Source organism: Leucoraja erinacea, chromosome 16 (assembly GCF_028641065.1).
Source record: "Leucoraja erinacea ecotype New England chromosome 16, Leri_hhj_1, whole genome shotgun sequence".
NCBI lineage: Eukaryota > Metazoa > Chordata > Chondrichthyes > Rajiformes > Rajidae > Leucoraja > Leucoraja erinaceus.
The window spans coordinates 30,175,772-30,199,658 of NC_073392.1; the positions used below are offsets into that span (position 1 = coordinate 30,175,772).

The 23,887-nt window shown below is 41.6% G+C and overlaps 1 protein-coding gene and 1 long non-coding RNA gene across 3 annotated transcripts in view; one reads left to right on the top strand and one right to left on the bottom strand.

Annotated features, from left to right (window-relative positions):
• The window catches only part of LOC129704736 (uncharacterized), a 36,866-nt gene extending 26,045 nt beyond the window's left edge, over positions 1–10,821 (top strand). The window contains exon 3 of the long non-coding RNA XR_008724766.1: positions 10,540–10,821. This is a non-coding gene — a long non-coding RNA (uncharacterized LOC129704736). The remainder of the gene's footprint in view (positions 1–10,539) is intronic.
• Positions 1–20,383, bottom strand: part of traip (TRAF-interacting protein) — a 46,020-nt gene extending 25,637 nt beyond the window's left edge. Inside the window, exons 1-8 of one of the 2 annotated variants that reach the window (XM_055648048.1) lie at positions 20,265–20,383; positions 19,823–19,987; positions 15,857–15,914; positions 10,670–10,750; positions 7,689–7,728; positions 5,506–5,633; positions 5,295–5,389; positions 1,167–1,280 (exon numbers count right to left, since the gene is read on the bottom strand). In XM_055648048.1, the coding sequence (XP_055504023.1) occupies positions 1,167–1,280; positions 5,295–5,389; positions 5,506–5,633; positions 7,689–7,728; positions 10,670–10,750; positions 15,857–15,914; positions 19,823–19,920 (614 nt within the window). In that variant the 5' untranslated portion in view covers positions 19,921–19,987; positions 20,265–20,383. Of the gene's footprint in view, positions 1–1,166; positions 1,281–5,294; positions 5,390–5,505; positions 5,634–7,688; positions 7,729–10,669; positions 10,751–15,856; positions 15,915–19,822; positions 20,073–20,264 lie in introns of those variants that run through there. The other variant, XM_055648047.1, reaches the window with a different exon arrangement.
• Positions 20,384–23,887: the final 3,504 nt, after the last annotated feature.

The window sequence follows — 23,887 nt, forward strand, 5'->3', positions numbered from 1 at the left end:
ATTTATACTTAATTTTTTTTTAAATAGTCACCGCTACTTCGCTGTCCAAATTAGGTTGCAGGACTGTGAATTTATTATGCAAAAGATAGCATTAAATATTTATCAGTGAACATTATTATTTTTATAATTATGGTGTTTTCTCTCACAACACTTGGTCAATATTAAAAGGCAGAACAAAATACTTTTCTTAAATTCATTTTAAAATATTAATGGGAAACAAGGATTTTTTTCCCCCAAGAAAAATATTTCATTGTATCTTCCATATATACATAGCATTTTGATTAATTCCATTTGAATAGCAAATGTGTTTAAATATTTTAATTAGACATTTTTATTACAAGGTACTCATACTTCAAAGATTGACACAAAGCATTAGGTTTGGGATTCAGAAAATAATCAATCTTACTTTGCAACATTAGACAATATTAAAAATGACACGAGAGGTTAAAAATTGCTAATTGCTGATGTACTCAGCAAAGCAATATACTGTTTAAATTGTTCATAGACGAGGGGTTTGCTCCCTATGTAGTACTCCCAATCTGCTGCACATCAATATTATACAGCTGGTGAGGTCTGTATGACAATGGCAGTCCCTGCTGCATTTGATGGTGGAATTAATAGCGTCTGTACATTGTTCTTTTTAGAGGCATTTCTCTCCCCACAGTGTTAGCTTCCCTCCACGCTCGTTTTGGAGGGCCTTGCAGAGTGTGTGGTTCCACTGTGATCTTAAAATACTCAAAGCTTAATCATCTTCATTTCTTTCGAATCCCAGCTCAGGAAAAAATATATACTTTGCAAATAATATTAGCATTGCCCAAACATTTGCTACTTTTTTTTTGACATTTTCCAGACATTCAAACTCAAGAATGTTGTAAATTTGTGCATCTGACACACGCTTGTTAAATAAAACAATCACGTTGCATAAGGCGGATCATCATAAAAGGATTTTATTGGTAGAAACAAGGAACTGCAGATGCTGGTTCACAACGGAAAGATACAGAGTGCTGAAATAACTCATGCAACATCTCTGGAGAACATGGACAGGTGACGTTTTGGATCAGGACCCTTCTTTCAGACCATTAAAAAATATATATATTTTATCAGATGCCTTTATTGGTACTTCTTTGGATTGATATCTTATTTGAATACAAAACAATGCTTCTTACTTTTTCAAGGATACGCAGTAGATGGACAGTTGCTCAATTGCCGATTGTCCTATTCCCACTTCCCGAATCATTTCTTCAACTTCTGGCCTCTGTGTTTGAAGCAGCAGCTGGATACTGAAAAACAAACATGGGCCAGGATACAATTTTGTGATTCTATCATATCAATAACACAACTAAAAAGTAAGAATGTAGAGTTTTCACCACATCTATCAAATGAGCAAGTGGGCCATATAGACCTGCAAGTTTGAATTCTGATCCACACTGCTTCGTCTTATTTTGCAAAACACTGGAAGTTGCCAGCATGCTTGGAATATGTATTGACTGAGTTTCTTGTTTCTGACTGAAGTCAAATGACTTGCACTGCAGGAGCAGTCACAGCGACACGAGAAGCAGACTACAAGGAGGATAACCGCACACGCCATCATGTATGGGAAGTGTGGCACTATGGGAAGGGGTGGGGGTGTCTGAACATAACAGTCATCAAATCTTTAGGATAAAATTGGATGGCAAACGGTTGATGAATATCAAAACAATGTTTCTTTTCTCCCCGATCTGGGAACAAGAAATAAGCAGTAGAAACAAATAACTGCAGAAGCTGGTTTACCAAGGAAAGACATCAAATGCTGGAGTGACTCAACGGATCAGGCAGTATACCTGGAGGACATGGATAATGTGCTCTCCATGGATGCTGCCTGACCTGCTGAGTTACTCCAGCATTTATGTATTTACAAGAAATAAATAACCTGATCTGACTCAAGAATTGTGCTTGCCATACCAATATTATTATGCACAGATAAATAGTCTAATAAATAAGCACAATTCTCGAGTCAGATCGGGTTATTTATTTCTTGTAAATCCATAAATGCTGGAAATGGCACAAAATGTATTATTTTGTGAAAAGAAGAATCATATACTTTCATGACTCAGTGCTAAGGAACTGATGGGAGTATATCACTACTGTGATATAGAATTCAAGACAATTCACACACGTCAAACTCTCACAGAACCATTTAATAATGACCACATAAGCTGTTTCTCATATATCAATCAGTGAACCAGGGAGAGCTCCTTGGCTCTTTCAAATTAATGCTGCAGGACCTTTGACGTCAACCTGAGAGCAGATGGGACCTCAGTTTAAACTGGATTTTTGTATTAAAACATTGTGATTTTATTGCCCTGTAAATCTTATAGTATGTTTAGTAATGGGGGGAAAAAAATTGAGGTGTTGAAATAGTACCAGAACATAGTACTCAGTAGATTATGCAACATCTGTGGGGATATACAAATAATCTCAGGTAGATGATCTTTCATCAAACAAAGAAAAATTATTAATCAAACAGTTTAAATTACAGATAAAGCAAAGCAGTGGAAAGAGCACAGGGAATGTTTGTGATAGACTGGAGACCAAGAATGAGACAAAAGGCAGTGGTGCTGAGGATGGCGAAGGCTTGTTCATCATAGATGACGTCTGAATGAAATGAATGAGAACAAAGGAGAGAGGGGAAAAAGGCAAGTGGGAACCATGTATTGCAAATCGCTGCAGTTGCTGGAAATCTGAAATAATAGAGGAGGCTATAAATTTACAAAAGTTGAACATCACGTGCAGAGTGTAAAACAAAATTAACATTACCAGTTATCTGATGTGATGCTCTGGTTTTAAAGATACAGCGTGGACAGTTCCCTCAGCCCACCCAGTCCACACCAACATTGATTACCCATTCACACTAGTTCTGTTACACCACTTTTCCATCCACTCCCTACACACTAAGGGCAATTTATAGAAACCAATTAACCCACAAATCCACATATCTTTGAGGTGTGGGAGAAAAATCAGAGCACCTGGAGGAAATCCACACTGTTACAGGGAGAACATGCAAACTCTAGATAGCACCCGAGGTCACAAATGAACTGGTCTCTGGTGTGGCGAGGCAGCAGCTTTACACGCTGCACCTGTATATCTCTCTTGAGACCTGGTCTACTACAACCTCAAGGTCGGCTGCAGGAGGAGACCAAGCGCATAATGGTGGATGGGCGAGGAAAGGGAGGTCATGTCCAAGGAAGGTGATGGCTAGAGGCCCGCTGCAATCTGGGGCTTGCCTGGATCAAGCACCTCTCAAAAGAACTACAGCTTGGACTGAATGTTAAAGCAAGCCAAAACCTGGTGCCTCTTGCATGCGGGCTCAGTAGACTATTTCTGTACATTTTGCTAATCAGGGATCGTGCTTAAGTATGGCATTATTTTACTGGACTATGCAAGAAAATAATTTCATTGTGCAATTGCACGTGACAAATAAAAGCACCATTGAACACATAGCGACTACATTAAGTGGTTAATACATTCAACACACAGACTGCAAACTGGAAGGCAACATCTGAATGTCGGATATTAGATATTTTTGCACTTATGTAAACCAAAAGATGTCGGGGGACTCTCACCCCCGAATTTTATGTATTATTACTGGGCATGCCAGTGCATATTAAGAATATAATTTATTGGCTGGATAATAATAATAATAATAAACTTTATTACGGACTCAAGGTCCAGACAAGGGGCAACATTACATTAAAAATGCATTGAATATCAAATATCATAAATATATATAAAATCATGGTATATCACATAAAAACATCATAATTTATATTTAACAAAACCCACAATACTTAAGTTAAAAATCCAGATTAAAAAATGATCAATGTCCTACAACGAGACAACGATACCAGTGTCTCCACGACTGGGATTCGTAGCGTGTAGGGCTAACCCTTATGTTTGTCAAGGCCACAATAAGCACATTTTTAGATTCATTTATCCTGCAAATGAATTTATACATGTGGTGTCTTAGGATAGCTTCTAAAGTACCGACTCCTGCAGCCACAAACATATTACTGGCACTACACCATCTAGTTTGCCTTAGCAGTGTTCTCATGGCATCGTTATATGCCACCTTTAGTCTCTGCATACTTGTCTTTAAATAGTTCGACCACAGGTGCGCAGTGTAGAGTGGTGTGCAGTATGCTCTAAATAGCGACATCTTCACCACATCTGCACACGCACCAAATTCACGCAAGAGGATATTTGCCTGTACATACAGCATGCATCGTTGCCTATAAATATCCTCATCATCTGTCATTTGTTCTGTAATAATATTAGGCTGTGGGCCGAGGAGCTTTATTCTGCAGTTTCGTGACCCAAGTCACCAAACTACATGAAATTTTCACATATTGTGTAAAAAAATGTATATAAATCGCCCTGAAACTCGATATGAAGAAGACTTGCACATGTTTATTAAATTAGAGAAAAACCAGGAAAATGTCGGGAATCTTTTAGTCCTTTTGCTGATGGTAGTAGCATAATGAATTTTAAAGTGTATGGACACATCCTATCTGCCCAAGTTCAAACAAATGCCTCAAAACTCATTCCATAGAAAGGCAATAGAAAGGCAATGATCACATATTGCTATAGCAACAAAGAAGTTTTTCAAAGCTAAAAAATGATAAATTCTTGAGTGGCCAAGTCAATCACCTGATCCGAACCCAATTCAGCATGCCTTTTATATGCTGAAGAGAAAACTGAAGGGGCCTGCCCCCAAAATCTTTAGCATAAGCTAAAGATGACTGCAATACAGGCCTGCAGAGCAACACCAGAGAAGACACCCGGCAACTGGTGATGTCCATGAATCGCAGACTTCAAGCAGTCATTGCATGCAAAGGATATGCAACAAAATACTAAACATGACTACTTTCATTTACATGACATTGCTGTGTCCAAAACATTATGGTGCCCTGAAATGGGGGGGAGGGGGGGGGGGCTATGTATAAACGCTGTTGTAAGTTCTACATGGTGAAACCAAAATGTTTAAAAATTGCCTTTATTAAAATCTGACAATGTGCACTTTAACCACATGTGATTTTTTTACCATTACCAATCACAAATTGTGGAGTACACATGCAAATAAATAAATGATGAGTCTTTGTCCCAAACACTATGGAGGGCATTGTTGATAGAGAGGGGCAAATGCATCATAAACACAAGCCACAGAACCGTTGAAGATAATGAGCTGTTTTGTGCTGTACATACTCTACAATTAACAACAGAAATTTGCAGGGCTGTTGTAAAAAATGCCCACATACTTTTCTACGGTTCTCAATTTCTGTTGAAGCCTGTGTGCCTCCTCCTTTGCAGATTTTGAGTCATTTGTCTGGTGTTCCAAGTATCTCATCTGCTTCTGTGAAAATAAAACTCATGGTCAATGTAAAGAAAGATTAATGCACCAGTGAATGGATGCACAAGGTGAGTTACAGTCCAATCAGACAGATGAAAACAAATGTCTGGATAAAATACCTTGAGAGTTGAGCACAGCATTTCTGCCTCACTCAGCTCCTTTGTCAAAGATTCTACTTTTGCATTGCGTTTATCCAGTGTGTCTCTCAGTGTATCAATGATGGATTGCTGGTCCTTCTTTTCTTTCCCTGAAACCAAATGCAAAGATGAACAGATAAATACTCTAACTTTCTTAATGCATACCATAAATAATGTCATTAACTTGGCTTAGTCCATAGAAACCCTTGAGTATTTGACCTTTTACATATATGCTCTACTCGCTCTTTTAAGTCAGATTTTAATTTAATAACACTTCTGGAAAATTCTCTGAAGAAGGATCCTGACCCAAAACATTACCTATTCCTTTTCTCCAGAGATACTGCCTGACCCGATGAATTACTTCAGCATTTTAGGTCTATCTTTGGTACAATCAGCATTAGCAGTTCCTTTTTATTACTAATTATTTTTTCAAATGACTTTGACAGCAAATTGAATGCAGCATAATCCTACAGACAGGAAAGAGTAAGTTTGCCTTTGAAAAATAATTTACTTTTCTGAGGGATTTAAGTTTACATCCACAAAAAGACAAATCCAAATCCAATCTTCCCCAGATAACCATTTTTAGGGTTTATTAGAAGAGGATGATGGCACCAATACGACATATTTTAAATAGGAAGTTTAATGCAAACATGATGTTAATTGCAAAAGGAGAAATTGACAAGGACAACCTCAGTTTTCCGCTGTGGAGTGATGGCATTTCAAAAGCATGACAAATGTTAGCAGCACCTAACAGAGACACCATTGGAACAAGAAAACTTGCCTCATATTTGAAACAATAATTTATTTGCAATAAGACCTATATTTTTGGAACAAAACTACAATAGGGCAATGGACAGAGTCTGAAATGATAGAATATCAAGTGAACTCAAAGCATTTTGGATTTGGAGTGCATCTGAGGAATAGATAGCAGTGCCTGAAAGATGGAAAAATACAGATATTTAACAGAAGTGTTATTTTAGGGATATAAATATTGAATGGGATTTTCCAGTGACCAGACTTGAAGCCATTATTATTTCTATTTACCTGATTAAAATCTCAGATTACTAACTGCACTTTACCGTTTTTTAAACAGTAAAGTGATTAAAGTGCAAATTTCAGATTACTAAAATCAAAGGAAGTAGCTGAAAACTGATTGAATAAACTACAAAATATGCAAAAGGACTAAATAATGGTAGATGATGCAGCATGCAAACAAGAGGAAATTTGACAACATGCAACTTAAAGATTAGTAAAATAACTAAACATGAAGTTGGGGGAAAAAATGTAGGAAAGTCTTAATGTTCTGGCATTTGCAGTCAGAGCTCAAAATGCTCAACCAAAGTAAAAATTAACTCAAAACAATTACACCATGACATCATGCAACTAAAGTTCGAGAATACAAGTCAGTGGAGATCATGATTAAAGTGGAGTGCTAGGCCAGAATAAACCTACAGGAGAAATGTTCTCTGGCTGTTGCTTTAATGCTCTACTGTTTGCAAATCAGAAAATAAACAAGTAACGTTCTGCCATATAACCTGCGTATTAGAAAAATTGATCAAGTTCATCATTCAAGAAGGCACATCTTCTTGATTAGTAAGGAGATCAAAGGTTAAGGGGAGACGGCAGGATAACAGAAGGGAAAAATAGATCAGCCATGATCGAACGGCGGAGTAGACTCGATGAGCCGAATGGCCTAACTCTGCTCCTATGTCTTACGACATTTGTAATTGGGAACAGTGTGTAGGACAGATGAAGTTCCCTACATTTTATAGCAGCCAGCAACATCAGCAGCGTTTAGGGGCTGCATGATCTGCCCTGTCAAATACCAACCAGTAACTTAAATTTAGAAAGACAGCAAGTTATTAAATAGAAAATAAGTTATCTCCAAGGTCTAAAGGTGCAATCCATATATCATAACCGTTCAGATTTATTGGACAACATTCCACGTGAAAAGACAAACGCAGTTCATGCCCAAACAAAACTTTTTTTGAACAGATACAACCATAATAGATCATGATTTTTAGATATCATTTGTATAGACATGAAAGTAACGCATGTAGCACAATTTACTGTGTTACATAGTCCATTTAAACAAAAATTTGACCACATTTTACAAACGTGCCTCAAGATATGAATGGGCATGCTGAAGCAAAGTGCAATCCTACCTTTCAGTAACAGCTGAGATTTGATATTGTCCAACTCATTCTGAAATTTTACAAGAAATAAAATTTCAGTCCAATGGATGCATAGAGCACAGATCTATAAGCACGGATTTCAAACTCTACAACACATTAATTTTAAAAAACGATTAAATCAATTGTTGGAACAGCATGCGATCACTCTGATCCAAGTAATACAAGGAAAAATTGGCAGCTGTGTCTTTATTATTTCTGATTTAAATTAAAATGTGACATATCTCCGGAATTAAATAGGAACTAAAATTGCAAACGTCTCGCCCCTTATACAACTAAATTACCAATTGCTGAGAAAAATAAAAATTAAATGAACAAAAATAAAATATTAAAATATATAATTGGGACAATTTCATTATAATAGCTCAGGAACAGTTTTGTCCCCTCTTATCAGGCTTCAGAATAGTCCTTCCATAAGCTAGGGTACTGTTCGATGCACCTCTACCCCATTGTGGACATTGGACTTTGTCTATGGAATTGATGTGCTACAATGTTGAGAACTATATTCTGCACTCTATATCTTCACCGTTGCTATTAATTGTACTTGAGTTTGAACTTTTTGTATGGTAGATCTGATCTGTTTGGATAGCATGCAAAGCAAAGCTTTGCACTGTACCTCGTTATGTGACACTAATAAACCTAAACCTAATTCATTATTATTGAACTATTCTGATGAATACTGAAACACAAATTAAAATAACTTCTAACTAAATTTAGCATGTTAGACAGTGGCTGTGGACTTTGCATTAAAGCTAAAATGAAATCTCAACAGGGCAACTTAGCATTTAAAGGTAATTGACCTGAAACATTGGCTCCTCGCCACTGATGTTGCCAGCTTCCCAAGTATTTCCAGCAATGTAGTTTTTAAAATCTATTTTCCAGCAATTGCCAGTTGATCAATTTGTCACATGGTTTTAATTTCAAATTTTCAATATTCATATTTATCTCAACGCAAACAATGCAAAACATCACTAATATCACTGCCTACATCCATCCTCTGAATTTATCCACAACACAATTCGCAGCTCCATGGAATCAATCTATTTCGAAGCAGTGATAAACCTTCAAAGCGGAGTAGGTGCGATGGGTGCCCAGGCCTGACTCAATAGATCCTGAAGCCTGTCTACAAACTGCTGCCAGAGATCTTTTAAATGGTTTACAAATATTTTTGATTACCAGATGTTTAGAAGCGATTCAAATTAACTGGAAAATAGATGTGTTTAAAATAATATCAGCGACCAATAATTAAACAAACTGCATAGTTTAAGTTAGAACATAGACCAGATAGGTACAGCACAGGAACAGGCCCTTCGGCTCACGATGTCTGTGTCGAACAAGATGCCAATATAAACCAAACTAATCCCCCTGCACATGATCCATATCCTACCATTCCATGCATATCCATGTGTCTATCTAAAAGCCTCACGCACCACAAAAACCCTTGCACAACCACCCCGCGTAGCATATTCCAGACACCCAGCACCCTCTGCAAAGAAATGTTCCACACATCTTTAAAATTTGCCCCTCTCGCCTTAAAGGGCCTGTCCCACTGTACGAGGTAATTCAAGAGTTCTCCTGAGTTTTCCCAATTCGAACTCGGAGAATATCTGTAGTAGGTCTGTAGGAGTTCATGGATGTCTCATAGCAGCTCATATAAGTAAAAAGTAACAGTTTTTTTCATCACAAGTATTTTTTTTACTTGTGGACATTTTTCAGTGTTGAAAAAACGTCACGATTTTACTGGATTTCCCGAGTACCTACCGTTAGCATTACAAGCCACTATGAGACAACCACGAACTCCTGCGGACCCGCTACAGACATTCTCAGAGTTCGAACCAGGGGAAAACTCGGGAGAACTCTTGAATTACCTCGTACAGTGAGACAGGCCCTTAAAGCTATGTCCTCTAATCTTTGACATTTCCACCCTTGGAAAAAGGTTCTGAGTGTCTACCCTCCCTATGCCTCTCATACTTTTATATACCTCTATCAGGTTTCCCTTCAACCTCGGATATTCGAGAGAACAAAAGACAATACATGTAGGCACATTGTTAATTGCAGTCTGTTCTCTTATAATGAATGGGATCACGCTATTTCTACCATCCAATCCCTCATCTTAGCACATTTGTGCTTTGCCATTGAACTTGGTGATCCACTCCTTGGAGGAGTAGGAGTTCAGGTAAGCCTTTTATGTCTCAACGTGCATACACACATGACCACCTGTGAGGAAGATGTCAACAGCTGTTTTCTATGTAAATTCCAACAAAAGATTGAGTGTCCATTACCAAAATAAATTAAATAAAACCAACTGATACTGGAAATGAGTACCAGAAGTCTTTTTTTGGTCACTACGTTACTTTCACTAAATTAATCTTTCAACAATATAGTAACTTCTATTTTCTTTTTACATCTTTGTGTACATGTAATTGTAAAATGTTTCCTTGTGTCAAATTTAAGAACACTTCAACTTTATATTAAAAAAAAAAAAATTTAAATCTCACTTTGGTAAATTATTTCACACCAAAACTCCCTTCTTAAATTCTTGAATGAGTATTTTTAACATGTCAGGTATGTAGCTATTCCAGGCTGATTTCCATATAGCTCCTCACAGAATTTATTGAAAGCTAAATAAAACAGAAATGCTGAAAAGATTCCAGGCAGCATCTTGAAATAGACCATTTATCTCTCCAGAAAGATTCACCCTACATGCTGAATATTTTTTTATTAATTTCCTCTTTAAGAATTGTGGCATTAAAAATATTTTCTTTTGTATGACTTTTTAAATATCTCTGTAAGTAAATGATATATTTCATCTATTCTTTGCCAGGTACAATATTGATTGATTGCCTTCAGTGAAAAACATAAAAACATTGACACTTGTTAACAAAAGCTTTGCCGGGTCCAGAATCTGCCTAAGATAAAATGAAATAAAAGCACTGAACCAAACGTAGCCTTACCTGGAGAGTTTCTGCATCCAACACTTGCTCGCCCTCACCTACGTCAAAGAACAGCTTGTTGACAACGTACCTTGCACTGACCTGCAAGATAACAAGTGCAGCTCACTCAGCCATAATGAAATCTATCTAATTAAAAGTCTCATCTTGACCACTTCCTGTCTGCGCTGTATGTTGATTTTAGATATACGCGACCATATATCGCTATGATTTTTGGCTCTCTTACTCAGTCCTTCTCCGCTGAGCGTGCCCCGAGGATTTTTCCCAACAATGAAAAATTAAAAAGTTATGAGTGTTTAAAAAACCTTGATATCCTCACCTATCAATCACCGCGATGAACGTAACTCCCCTTCCGGTGGGGGGGGGGGGGGGGGGACCAGGACTATAAAACTCCAGATGCCTAGACATGAATCAGTCACTCTGCAAGATCGCGAGGGATAGGCTACGACTCTCACTCTAAGCTGTGAATCAACTGAACTGTGAATCTGCAATGTACTTGCAATAAATTATTTGTTAGTCTTCAATGAAAATTAAATGAGTTGTTTGGCCTGCCCTGTGCTTGAAATTGCAATGGCAATGGAAATGAAATGAAAATGCAATGAGCTGTTTGGCCTGCCCTGTGCTTGAAACTGCAATGGCAATGGAAATGAAAAAGCAATGAGCTGTTTGGCTTGCCTCGTGCTTGCTGCAATGGAAATGCAATGCAATGGCAATGGAAATTAAATGAGAAAGCAATGAGCTGTTTGGCCTTCCCTGTGCTTGAAACTGCAATGGCAATGGAAATTAAATGAGAATGCAATGAGCTGTTTGGCCTTCCCTGTGCTTGAAACTGCAATGGCAATGGAAATGAAAATCCAATGAGCTGTTTGGCCTGCCTTGTGCTTGAAACTGCAATGGCAATGGAAATGAAATGAAAATGCAATGAGCTGTTTGGCCTGCCCTGTGCTTGAAATTGCAATGGAAATGAAATTAAAATGCAATGAGCTATTTGGCCTGCCCTGTGCTTGAAATGGAAATGAAATTAGTTATTTGGCCTGCTTGAAACCACTAATTTTGGCCCACAAGGCCCCTATTAGCCGAGAAGCCAGTCCCTTTTGCCCAAAATGCCCATATTAGTCCAGGAGGAGCATTTTGGCCCAAAAGGCCCGTTCCAATTCAGGAAAATCAAGAAAAAGTGCCTTTCACTGAGATTTCACTCCATTATTTATTGTAAAAAGAGCCCCTTCAGCCCATCAGGCCTGTACTAGCCCAAGAGGAGTCCCTTCAGCCCATCAGTAAGTATTCCCCCTGCAAGTATCAAACCTCAGCCTGGTATTTTTTGCCCTCCCTTCACTGTGAGATCCAGGCTAAGATAGACCTGCATTGCTGTGATCTGCAGAAAATGATGAAAATTGTCAAATTGATTCTCCACCCTCTCCCCCTTCTCTCTCACAGTCTCTCACCTGTTTTGGGCAGAATTTCTGGCAGTTTCTGAGCTGCCAGCCCACCAGGCCTGAGTGACTGAGCTGCCAGCCCACCAGGCCTGAGTGACTGAGCTGCCAGCCCACCAGGCCCGCGTGATCGAGCTGCCAGCCCAAGAATACATTCGGCCCACAATGCCCATACTAGCCCTCTGGAACCCTCCCCCCTGCTGTCCACCAAGGGTGAACATGGGACCCAATTGGTCTAGTATTATTTAAAGATAAACACAACCAGTAAAATGACAGTGCAGAAAGAAGAAAGTCCTCTGCAAAAGTCTATGGTGAGTGGGAGTTCTGATGAAGAACAATCGGCCTGAAACATTAATTCTGTTTCTCTCTCTCCACAGATGCGGCCTGACCTGAATGTTGAAGTTAATTTATTTTATTTTTTTTGAAAACAAATTGTACCTCAACGGTGGGTTACAAGAGTCATGCAACAATTGCATGGCCCATAAAATCTAATGGGGTCATTGGGGAAAACCAAATTCATTAAGTTAGGACTATATGTAACTCCAGAACAGGAATCATTTGGTTGTAGTTTGAAATGGTCCCAAGCAACTTATGAGGGATGGGGTCAGGAGCATAATAAATGCTGACCTAGTCAAACCTGTCCATATACTCAGTTAATTTCATTGCAGGTTACAAAAGTTAGGGGAAAAACCCATCAGTCAAAAAAGGTCTACTTTGAAATCATGTAATGGCACACAATATTTCTGTTGTGAACATCACTTCTCTAGCAATACTACTACTAAAAGTTAATTCAAATTGTTTCCCAATAAATGTCAAAGGATATAGTGAAGAAAATAACTTAAAACGGATGCTACAATTCCACTGCTGGGAAAGTGTAATTCCACCTAATAAATTACCATAACAGTGGACAGCATCATTCATTTTTATAAAAGCATTTAGGAAATGGAAGAAGCAAATGTTTATATTCATACTAAAATAAGACATTTTAATTTCTGAAGCTCATCAATATTTTGCATATTCCTTTGTAGTAGTAATGTTTTATGTTGGGGAGAATCCTATGGGAGCAGAAATATCAGAAATATTTGTTTAGAAATTCAAAATGTGAGAAAGATTGGGAGTTATATCGGCACCGAGACAATGAACTATTTTAATACACTACGCCAACTCTTCAGGCGAGATAGAACCAAGTAAAATGCAGATGGTGGCCCCCTGCATTCAGACGAAAACGGTGTTCCTTAACCCGATCTCTGAAGTGCTGGATGTTCCCAAAAAACTTAATCGTGAGCCCTCTCTGCCTTTGTGTAGCACAGTCTCGAGTACACTCTGACCACATCTGGTTTAGCCTTGGTTTGCTCTTTCAGTGGTAAAAGAGATTCAACTTACCATCAGACCGTACATTTTTTTTATTTAACAAAAATAAGATTCAAACAAAATATTAATGGATTAATATAATATTTGCACACAGACTACAATCAAATACTGGTTTAAAAGTATCTCAGAGCATCAAAATTTAATAGTAAAAGATAACAGCACTTTAATAGATAATATTACATCCTGCACATCAGAGACAGAATTAATGCACTTTTCTCGTCTTTTACAAAATAAAGGATCTTAACTATTATCCACACTAGAAGCAGATAAATAAGTAGTTTGCAAACATCTGCCTCATGGGAGAAGTGGTTGATCTTTATTCAATTGCTTTGTACAACACAATTGAAATATTATTCACTGAGTAAATTATGTCCCCTTCCATAAACTCTTTCCCTTTGATCTTCTCAACCACCCTTAATCTCAACTTTATTTGTTTGATTCTGCCTGATGCTGAGAATTTCTTGCATTTACTTCTATTTCAGATTTTCAGCAGCAATTATGTTAGGACGCAGGATTAGTACGTATGCAGACCCTGAGCTCACCTATTTTAATTTACACACAAGTATATTCTTTCATAATTATATGGACGAGTAATCTGCACAGAAGAGCTGGTGGACTCTCCCAGCCGAGAGATATCAAGGCAAAGACAGTATTTACTATACTGTCTGTCTGTCTATCTATCTATCTATCTATCTATCTATCTATCTATCTATCTATCTATCTATCTATCTATCTACCTATCTATATCTATCCATATCTCTCTTGTTTGTGTGTATCTATCTATCTGTCTCATCTACAATCTGGTTATCTATTTTTCTTCTAAACGCTAGGCCACATCGCATTTTCCATGTTTCCCATCTATAAATATCTTCCCGTCCATTCCACCTATATTTCTGTTTTTTAAATAGTTTAAAGTATAAAACTCTTCTCTTTTGTTTGTGTGTATGTCGCAAAGCAGGATACATGTGTGTGTCATCTGGGCACAATCTGGTTAAGCCTGGTCCTGAGAGCCGAGCCCGGGGCTTGGAATGGAAGCCCAATGGAAGAACCAAGGACCGCGAGTGCTGAAAGTGGTGGCTGCGGCCCGCGCCCGACACGATAGTCCCCACCAGACTGGCCGGGAAGCTACTGGAATTGAGGCTCAACACCTCCCTGTGTGCCTGGGTCCGACTTTCTCAAGGCGTAGTCAAGATGTGAGGGAAATATCTTCCCACCGTCATCGCCCCAGGGTTGCGTCCTCAGCCCCCTATATTTACACACATGACTGTTTTTAAATCAATAATTAAGTTTTGATGACAAGTATCTCAGACAATGAAAAAATCTAGCACCTGAAAACTCCTCTTGAACATCAAAAAACAAAGGAGCTTTCTTTAGGAGGGCACATCATCCGAGGAACACTCCCGATCCTGTGGCTGTGAACACAATCTGCACTCGCTCTGAGCAGGACTGGACACTAACTGGGAGGGCAAGGCAGGGCACCTCAGGCAATTGAGGAAATTCAGTGTCTGATCCTCATGTGGCAGCTGTGGAAAGCATCTTGTCCGGGCTGGCTCGGGAATTGCTCTCCTGCTCGCGAGAGGTGGTGCCTCAGGTCACTGGCTGGAGCTATACAACAAGCCTGGTGCTCGAGCAAAATGGAGAGAGAGCAACGAGCCGCTACGTCAGGGCCTCCGTTGCCATGCAATGAGGAGAGGTTGAGAAGCCCAATTCGGACTGTAAACGCCTTTCTCACCAGGGACTAACAACGTTTTTCCCCGCGAGTGTTATGATTGTGTTTAAAGTGGTGTTGCTGCGGCCCGCCACTTTCATTTCCTGCACACCTGGTATGGACAAATAAACTGACTTGACTTGACTTGGTGGCGGGGGTGGTGCCGCGGGTCCCGGCTGGAGCCGTGGTCAGGGACGAGCCCGGAGATGAGGTCGCAGCCTGCAGGGCTGGAGTCCGCAGCCAGGACTAGGCCAAGTACAAAACCAGGCCCTGGTGCTGCTCTACGACCTGGGTACTCCCCTCCACCTCCCTCTACCCCCTCCCCCTCCTTCTCTACTCCCCTCTCTCTCTTCCCCACTCCCCCTCCCTCTCTGCCTCCCTCCCTCTCTGCTCATCCTCCCGCCTCCCTCTCTAGGGATTGAAGGGGGAGGGTGAAGAGGAGGAGGAGGGAGTGCTGGGGGATGAGGAGAAATGAGCTGCGCCTGAGCAGTTGGGAGCTATGCGTGAGTGGTCCAATATTGCGTTGGGGGTAACGGATGAGTGGTGGAATCTCGTGTCGGGGAGCAAACCCAACGGGTCTGCATTTGGTCTAGTTACCATTAATAATCACACCTTAAAATCTGTATTATGATGCATGAGGCACTACAAGAGACATACAGTTAATACCATTGATTACCATACCTTTATTCTACATTGAGGGCAGGTTCGAGAAGGAGCACTGTGGAACCACTGAGCGAGACTAGAGGCACAAAATTGAAAAGCAATCAGATGGAAATAAACATGTTTTAATTAACATCCATTTATTCTAGTGAGTAATGAATTAATCTCAAGAGTCATACGAGCTACACAGCATGGAAAAGGGCCATTTGGCCCAGAATGTTCCATTTGCCCATATTTGGCCCTTATCCCTTCATATCCATATATCTGTCCAAATGGCTTTTGCAATTGTATCCACTTCACACAGCTTTCCCAGGCAATTTGTTCCAGAGACAGATTACTCTCTTTAATCTCTCCCCTCTCACCTTAAGCCTTTGCCCTCTAGTTTTAGTATCCTCTACATTGTGTGGGGAAAAAGACTGCAAATGTTATTTTAATCATTCTGCTCACAATTTTTGTATACTTCAATATGGTCACCTTTCACTCCTCTACTCTCGATTCCGATGGCTGCTGACTATTTGGGGGCTATAATTTTGCTCTACCCTCGGCCAGGTTTCTGTCATGATTTAATATCCTAATCCTCTTGTGTTGCTCTTATCCTTTATAAAACAGATGATTTTTTAAAATTGATTTAGAGGACACAGACTTTACTATCAAGATCAGCATTTATTCCCCATCCCCAATTGCCCTTGATAAATACCTGTTCAATTTGCTTGTAAACTGTACAGAGTGGCTGTTTCCTACAAATCTCTGGCCAAGAACTGTACAAATGTAAAAAATGATTGTGCTCATGTTTTGAATTATTATATAAATGACACAAACTTCCTGCTGAGAGCTCGTTTGACTTCTACACTGCAAATATAATTCATTCATTTCCACTGGTAACCACTAATTCACAAATTACTATTAGACTGGTTTCACATCAGTGGAATAAGTGATTTTTTGGGAATCAGATGGCCCAAATTATAACACGAGGGCATGAATTGATCTTCAATGCTGGGTGGTCCTGATCCCACAGATAATTGCCCAACAAGAGTTTTTAATCCTCCATTTTGACATTTTGTAAATACCAACTCTACCTCCTGATGTGGCCCCCTCCCTGAACCCCCTGTCAGAAAACAGGTCTGTAAAATGCTAAGCAGCAAAGATAAAAGCATCTGGTCAGGATATGCATCAACCCAATTTTCCTTTCATCTGTGTTCCGCTGGCCATGCAGCAACTGTGTACAGCAAGACACTCATCCTTGATCTCTCTGCCAGAGCTGTTCAATCAATAAATGCAAAATAGTAATATATAATATAGAAAGGCACAGCACAGAAATAGGCCCACAATATCTGTGCGGGACACGTTTGGTTTAGTTTATTGTCACGTGTATCGAGGCACAATGAAAAGATTCTGTTACGTGCTAACCAGTCAGCGAAAGACTATACATGATTACAATCGAGCCATCCGCAGTGTACAGATACATGATAACGGGACCGCCAAAGTATCTGCCTACACATGATCCATATCCCTCCATTCCTTGCATGTCTAGGTACCCATCTAAAAGCCTCTTAAGCATCTACCATCCTCTGTAAAAGATAAATTGCCCGCATATCTACCCTATCTATGCCCCTCATAATTTTCTACACTTCTATCAGGTCTCCCCTCAGCTTCTAACATTCTAGAGGAAACAATCCATGCTTGTTCAACTTCTCCTTGTAGCTAACCCAGGCAGCATTCTAGTATAAAAAGACAAAGTGCTGGACTAACTCATCAGTCAGGCATCTCTGGAGAACATGGATAGGTGACCTTTCGGGTTGGGACCCTTTCTTCAGACTGACTAAGGTGGTGGGGTAGAAAGTTGGAAGGGGGGAGAGGCAGAATAAAGCCTGGCGAGTGATAGATAGATACAGGTTGCTTGTAGCCTCACTCTTGAAATGCAAGAGGCCCAGGACAGAAAGGTCAATATGGGAATGGGAAGGGGGGAGGGGTTAAACTGGTTAGCAACCAGGAGGACCAGTTGGCCTTGGCAGATCAAGTGCAATGCGTTCAGTGAAATCATCGTCAAGTCAACGCTGGGCTTGCTGATGTAAAGGAGACCACATCAGGTACGCTGGATGCAGTAGATTTGGTTAATGGAGATGCAAGTGAACCTATGTCTCACCTGCAAGGACTGCTGGGGTCTCTATATGGATGCGAGGGAGGATGTATAGTGCCAAGTGTTACATCTTATGTGGTTGCAAGGGAAAGTGCCTGGAGGGGTGCTTTGGGTGGAAAAGGATGAGTGAACCAAGGAGTTGCGGAGGGAGCGGTCTCTGAGGAAAGTGAAAAAAAAAGGGGGGGGGGGGGGGGGGGGGAAGATGTGACTGGTGGTAGTATCAGATTGAAAGTGGAGGAAATGTCAGAGAATGATGATTGGATGGGGAGGCCGGTAAGGTGAAAGGTGAAGGCCAGGGGAACAAGAGCAGAACCATGAGACACAGAGGATACACGGGCGAGGGATCTAACTCTAATAGCAGGTGGGAAACCACGTTTACTAAAGAAAGAGAACATCTCAGATGTCCTTGAATGGTAAGTCTCATCTTATAACCATATAACAATTACAGCACGGAAACAGGCCATCTCGGCCCTTCTAGTCCGTGCCGAACACTTACTCTCACCTAGTCCCATCTACCTGCACTCAGACCATAACCCTCCATTCCTTTCCCATCCATATACCTATCCAATTTTTTTTTAAATGATAAAATCGAACCTGCCTCCACCACTTCCACTGGAAGCTCATTCCACACAGCTACCACTCTCCGAGTAAAGTTCCCCCTCATGTTATCCCTACACTTTTGTCCCTTAATTCTCAAATCATGTCCTCTTGTTTGAATCTTCCCTACTCTCAATGGAAAGAGCTTATCCACGTCAACTCTGTCTATCCCTCTCATAATTTTAAAGACCTCTATCAAGTCCCCCCTTAACCTTCTGCGCTCCAAAGAATAAAGACCTATCTTGTTCAACCTTTCTCTGTAACTTAGGTGCTGAAACCCAGGCAACATTCTAGTAAATCTCCTCTGTACTCTCTCTATTTTCTTGACATCTTTCCTATAATTTGGCGACCAAAATTGTACACCATACTCCAGAATTGGCCTCACCAATGCCTTGTACAATTTTAACATTACATCCCAACTTCTATACTCAATGTTCTGATTTATAAAGGCCAGCACACCAAAAGCTTTCTTTACCACCCTATCTACATGAGATTCCACCTTCAGAGAACTATGCAGTTATTCCTAGATCCCTCTGTTCAACTGCATTCCTCAATTTGCTACCATTTACCATGTACATCCTATTTTGATTTGTCCTGCCAAGATGTAGCACCTCGCACTTATCAGCATTAAACTCCATCTGCCATCTTTCAGCCCACTCTTCCAAATGGCCTAAATCTCTCTGTAGACTTTGAAAATCTACTTCATTATCCACAACACCACCTATCTTAGTATCATCTGAATACTTACTAATCCAATTTACCACACCATCATCCAGATCATTGATGTATATGACAAACAACAGTGGACCCAACACAGATCCCTGAGGCACCCCACTAGTCACCGGCCTCCAACCTGACAAAGTTATCCACCATTACTCTCTGGTATCTCCTATTCAGCCACTGTTGAATCCATCTTGTTACTCCACTATTAATACCCAACAACTGAACCTTCTTAACCAACCTTCCATGTGGAACCTTGTCAAAGGCCTTACTGAAGTCCATATGGACGACATCCACCGCTTTACCCTCATCAATTTCAATAGTAATCTTGGGGGCAGAAGAGGCAGAGATGGCGAAATTGAGAGTAGGACATAACATCTTCACAAGAGGCAGGGTGGGAGGAGGTGTAGTCAAGATAACTGTGGGCGTCGGTGGGTTTGTAGTGGAACTCAGTTGATAATTTGCCCCAGGCTAGTTTCTGTGGTTTATTTCAAAACTAACACAAGAAAAAAAACAATTGTTTGACTACTCACCAGTCACCGTGAAAAGTGTGGCCGCAATGAATGGCAGCCACATCCCTGAAATTATCAAAGTAGTCTGAACAAATCGTACAATAGGCACGAATTGGCATACTTTCCACCTACAATTAACAGGTATGTTTATCTGTGTTTCCGATTTCAACAGCAGAGGTCTCAGATCTAAAAGAGGGAAACGTTAGATTTTAGCGGACAAGAGGTCACAGACTGAAGATAACCAAAAATGACCAATTTGGGGCAATAACGCAAAGAGCTTGCATCAAATCGTTTCGTTTTGTGAGGGGGGGGCTAGTGACCGGGCGCTGGGGGTAGAAGGGAATGCGGGCACGGTCTCCTTCCCTCCCGCCTCACCCCGTGTCCAACCGGCCTCTCTCTCCCCTCACCGCGCGTGTGTGTGTGTGTATGTGTCTCTCTCCTCCCCCCCTCCCGCCATTCTCACCCTCACTCCGCTCGCGGCTCCGGGCGCTGCCGCCAGTTGGTTTGAAATCCGCTCCTCACTTCCGGCGCCACCGCGCGCAGCTTCCGGGGGATGCTCAAGGGCGAGCGGAGAGGGGAAGGAGTGGAGGCGAGAATGTTTCCAGCAGGTTCTTTGGTTTAGAGTGGGTGGAGGACGGTAGGGGAGTGTGGGATAAAGGGGAGGGAGGGATCCCTGAGGGGGTTTGGGTCAAAGTAGTCTGATCAATCGTGAACAGGGGTTTGGATAGGGGACGGATTGGCATACTGATCCACCTATTGTAATTGTAACAGGTAAATCTTTATTGTGTTTCCGAGTTTCAACAGCAGAGGAAACAAAAAAAAGATCTAAAAGAGGGAAACGTTAGATTTTAGCGGATAAAGAGGTCACAGACTGAAGAAATACAAAAATGAACCAATTTTGGGGCAATAACGCAAAGAGCTTCCGACCGGCAGCGGCACAATCGTTTCTCTTGCAGTGTGGGGGGTTTGTGGGCGCTAGTGGCCGGGGGCTGAATGCGGGCACAGTCTCCTTCCTGTCCCGAACTCAGCATCCCGTGTCCAATGCTCCTGTCTCTTCCCAGATGGGAGGATGGAGAAAATGTCATGCGATGGGTGGTAAGGGTGTTTGTATGTGGAGATGGCTCTCATCTCTTCCTGTATATGTCCCCCCCCTCCCGCCATTCTCACCCTACTCCTGCTTGCGGTCTTCGCTATCCGGGCGCTGCCGCCAGTTCGTTGGTTTGAAATCCGCTCCAGGAAGTCACGTATTCCGGCGCCACCAGCGCCCTATAAAAAGCTTCCGGGTGATGCTCAAGGGCGAGCGGAGAGGGGAAGGAGTGGAGGCGAAAATGTTTCCAGCAGATCTGTGGTTTAGAGTGGACGTCAGGAGGACAGGTAGTCCTAGGGGATTCATGGCTGACCCTTTCCACAGGGATCCGTTGATGTGCAGGGTGTATGGTGTTGTCCCTGCCCTCCTGAAGTTGATCACCATCTCCTTAGTTTTTTCCCACGTTAAGATGGATGAGGTTGGGGATTTGCACCAAGGTGAGGGGCTCCACCTCCATCCTGTAGGGCCGATTCATCATTGTCACTGATGATGAGGGGGGATTGTGTCATCAGCGAACTTGTTGATGAGGGGTTGTTATTGAGGATGAGTACAGGCGTGTGTATTGACTAAGGGGGGTTATTAGGACACAGCCTTGGGGTGAGCCAGGGCTCACGGATGGTTTTTGATGTCCTACTGGGGTATTGATGAGGGCGGTTAGGAGGCTGAGGGTGCCAGCATCAACCCCCATGGGCTCCAACTTCTCCACCAGCTGCTGGGATGATTGTATTGAAAGCAGAGGGTCTATGAAGGGGGAGGGGTATTTTGAGGGGAGTTGTGAGGATGAGGTTCAGGGGAGGCGTCCTCTGATGATCGGTTGGCTCTGTATTGAGGATGAGGGGGGGGATTGAGAGTATGGGGTATTGATGAGGGGGGTTATTGAGGATGAGGGTAGGGGTTATTGATGAGGGGGGTTATTGAGGATGAGGGGGAGGGATTGAGATGAGATAAAAGGAGTTGGGGAGAAGAGTTTGATGGTAGGGGAGGAGAGGGAGAGTAGTTCGCGGGGAGGGAATGAGGCACGGGCAAAGGGGTTTGAGAGTGAAAAGACAATAGGTGGAGGAGCAGGCCGTTCGGCCCTTCGAGCCAGCACCGCCATTCACTGATGTGTTTAAGAAGGAACTGCAGATGCTGGAAAATTGAATGTACACAAAAATGCTGGAGAAACTCAGCGGGTGCAGCAGCATCTATGGAGCGAAGGAAATAGGCAACGTTTTGGGCCGAAAGAAAGGTTTCGACCCGAAGGGTTGCCTATTTCCTTCGCTCCATAGATGCTGCTGCACCCGCTGAGTTTCTCCAGCATTTTTGTGTACCCGCCATTCACTGATCATGGCTAATCATCCAGAATCAGTACCCCGTTCCTGCCTTCTCTCCATATCCCCTGACTGCTATCTTTAAGAGCTTTATCTAACACTCTCTTGAAAGCATCCAGAGAATTGGCCTCCACTGCCTTCTGAGGCAGAGAAATCCACAGATTAACAACTCTGTCCTAAATGGTTTACCACTTAATCTCAAATCCCTGATTCTGGACTACCCCCAACCCTCCTGTCTTTAGTGTGTCCAAACCCTTAATATATGTTTCAATAAGATTCCCTCTCATCCTTTCAATAAGATCCCCTCTCCTAAATTCCAGAGTATATATGCCCAGCCGCTCCATTCTATCAACATATGCCATCCCGCCAACCCGGGAATTAACTTCGTAAACCTACGCTGCATTCCCTCAATAGCAAGAATGTTCCTCAAATTTGGAGACAAAAACTGCGCACAATACTTCAGGTGTGGTCTCACTAGGGCCCTGTACAACTGCACAAGGACCTCTTGTTCCTATACTCAACTACTCTTGTTATGAAGGCCAACAAGGCCAACGCTTCACTGCCTGCTGTACCTGCATGCTTACTTTCAGTGACTGATGAACAAGGACCCCAAAATCTCTTTGTACTTCCCCTTTTCCCAACATGACACCATTCAGATCTGCCTTCCTGTTTCTGCCACCAAGTGGATAACCTCACATTTATCGACATTAAACTGCATCTGCCATGCATTTGCACACTGACCTAACCTGTCCAAGTCACCCTGCATCCTCCTCACAGTTCACACTGCCACCCAGCTTTGTGTCATCTGCAAATTTGCTAATGCTCCTTTTAATCCCTTCATCTAAACCATTAATGTATATTGTAAATAGCTGCAGTCCCAGCACCAAGCCTTGCGGTACCCCATTAGTCACTGCCTGCCATTCTGAAAGGGACCCGTTAATCCCTACTCTTTGTTTCCTATCTGCCAACCAATTTTCTATCCATGTCAGTACCCTACCCCCAATACCATGTGCTCTAAGTTTGCCCACTAATCTCCTATGTGGGACCTTATCAAATGTGTTCTGAAAGTCCAGATACACTACATCCACTGGCTCTCCCTGGTCCATTTTGCTAGTTACATCCTCAAAAAATTCCAGAAGATTAGTCAAGCATGATTTCCCCTTTATAAATCCATGCTGATGGACCGATCCTGTTACTGCTATCCAAATGTGCCGCTATTGCATCTTTTATAATTGACTCCAGCATCTTCCCCACCACCGATGTTAGGCTAACTGGTCTATAATTCCCTGTTTTCTCTCTCCCGCATTTCTTAAAAAGTGGGATAACATTAGCTACCCTCCAATCCACAGGAACTGATCCTGAATCTATAGAACATTGGAAAATGATCACCAATGCGTCCACGATTTCTTAGAGCCACTTCCTTAAGTACCCTGGGATGCAGACCATCAGGCCCTGGGGATTTATCAGCCTTCATTCCCATCAGTCTACCCAACACCATTTCCTGCCTAATGTGAATTTCCTTCAGTTCCTCTGTCACCCTCGATCCTCTGGCCACTAGTACATCAGGGAGATTGTTTGTGTCTTCCTTAGTGAAGACGGATCCAAAATACCTGTTCAACTCATCTGCCATTTCCTTGTTCCCCATAAAATATTCACCTGTTTCAGTCTTCTAGTGTCCAACTTTGGTCT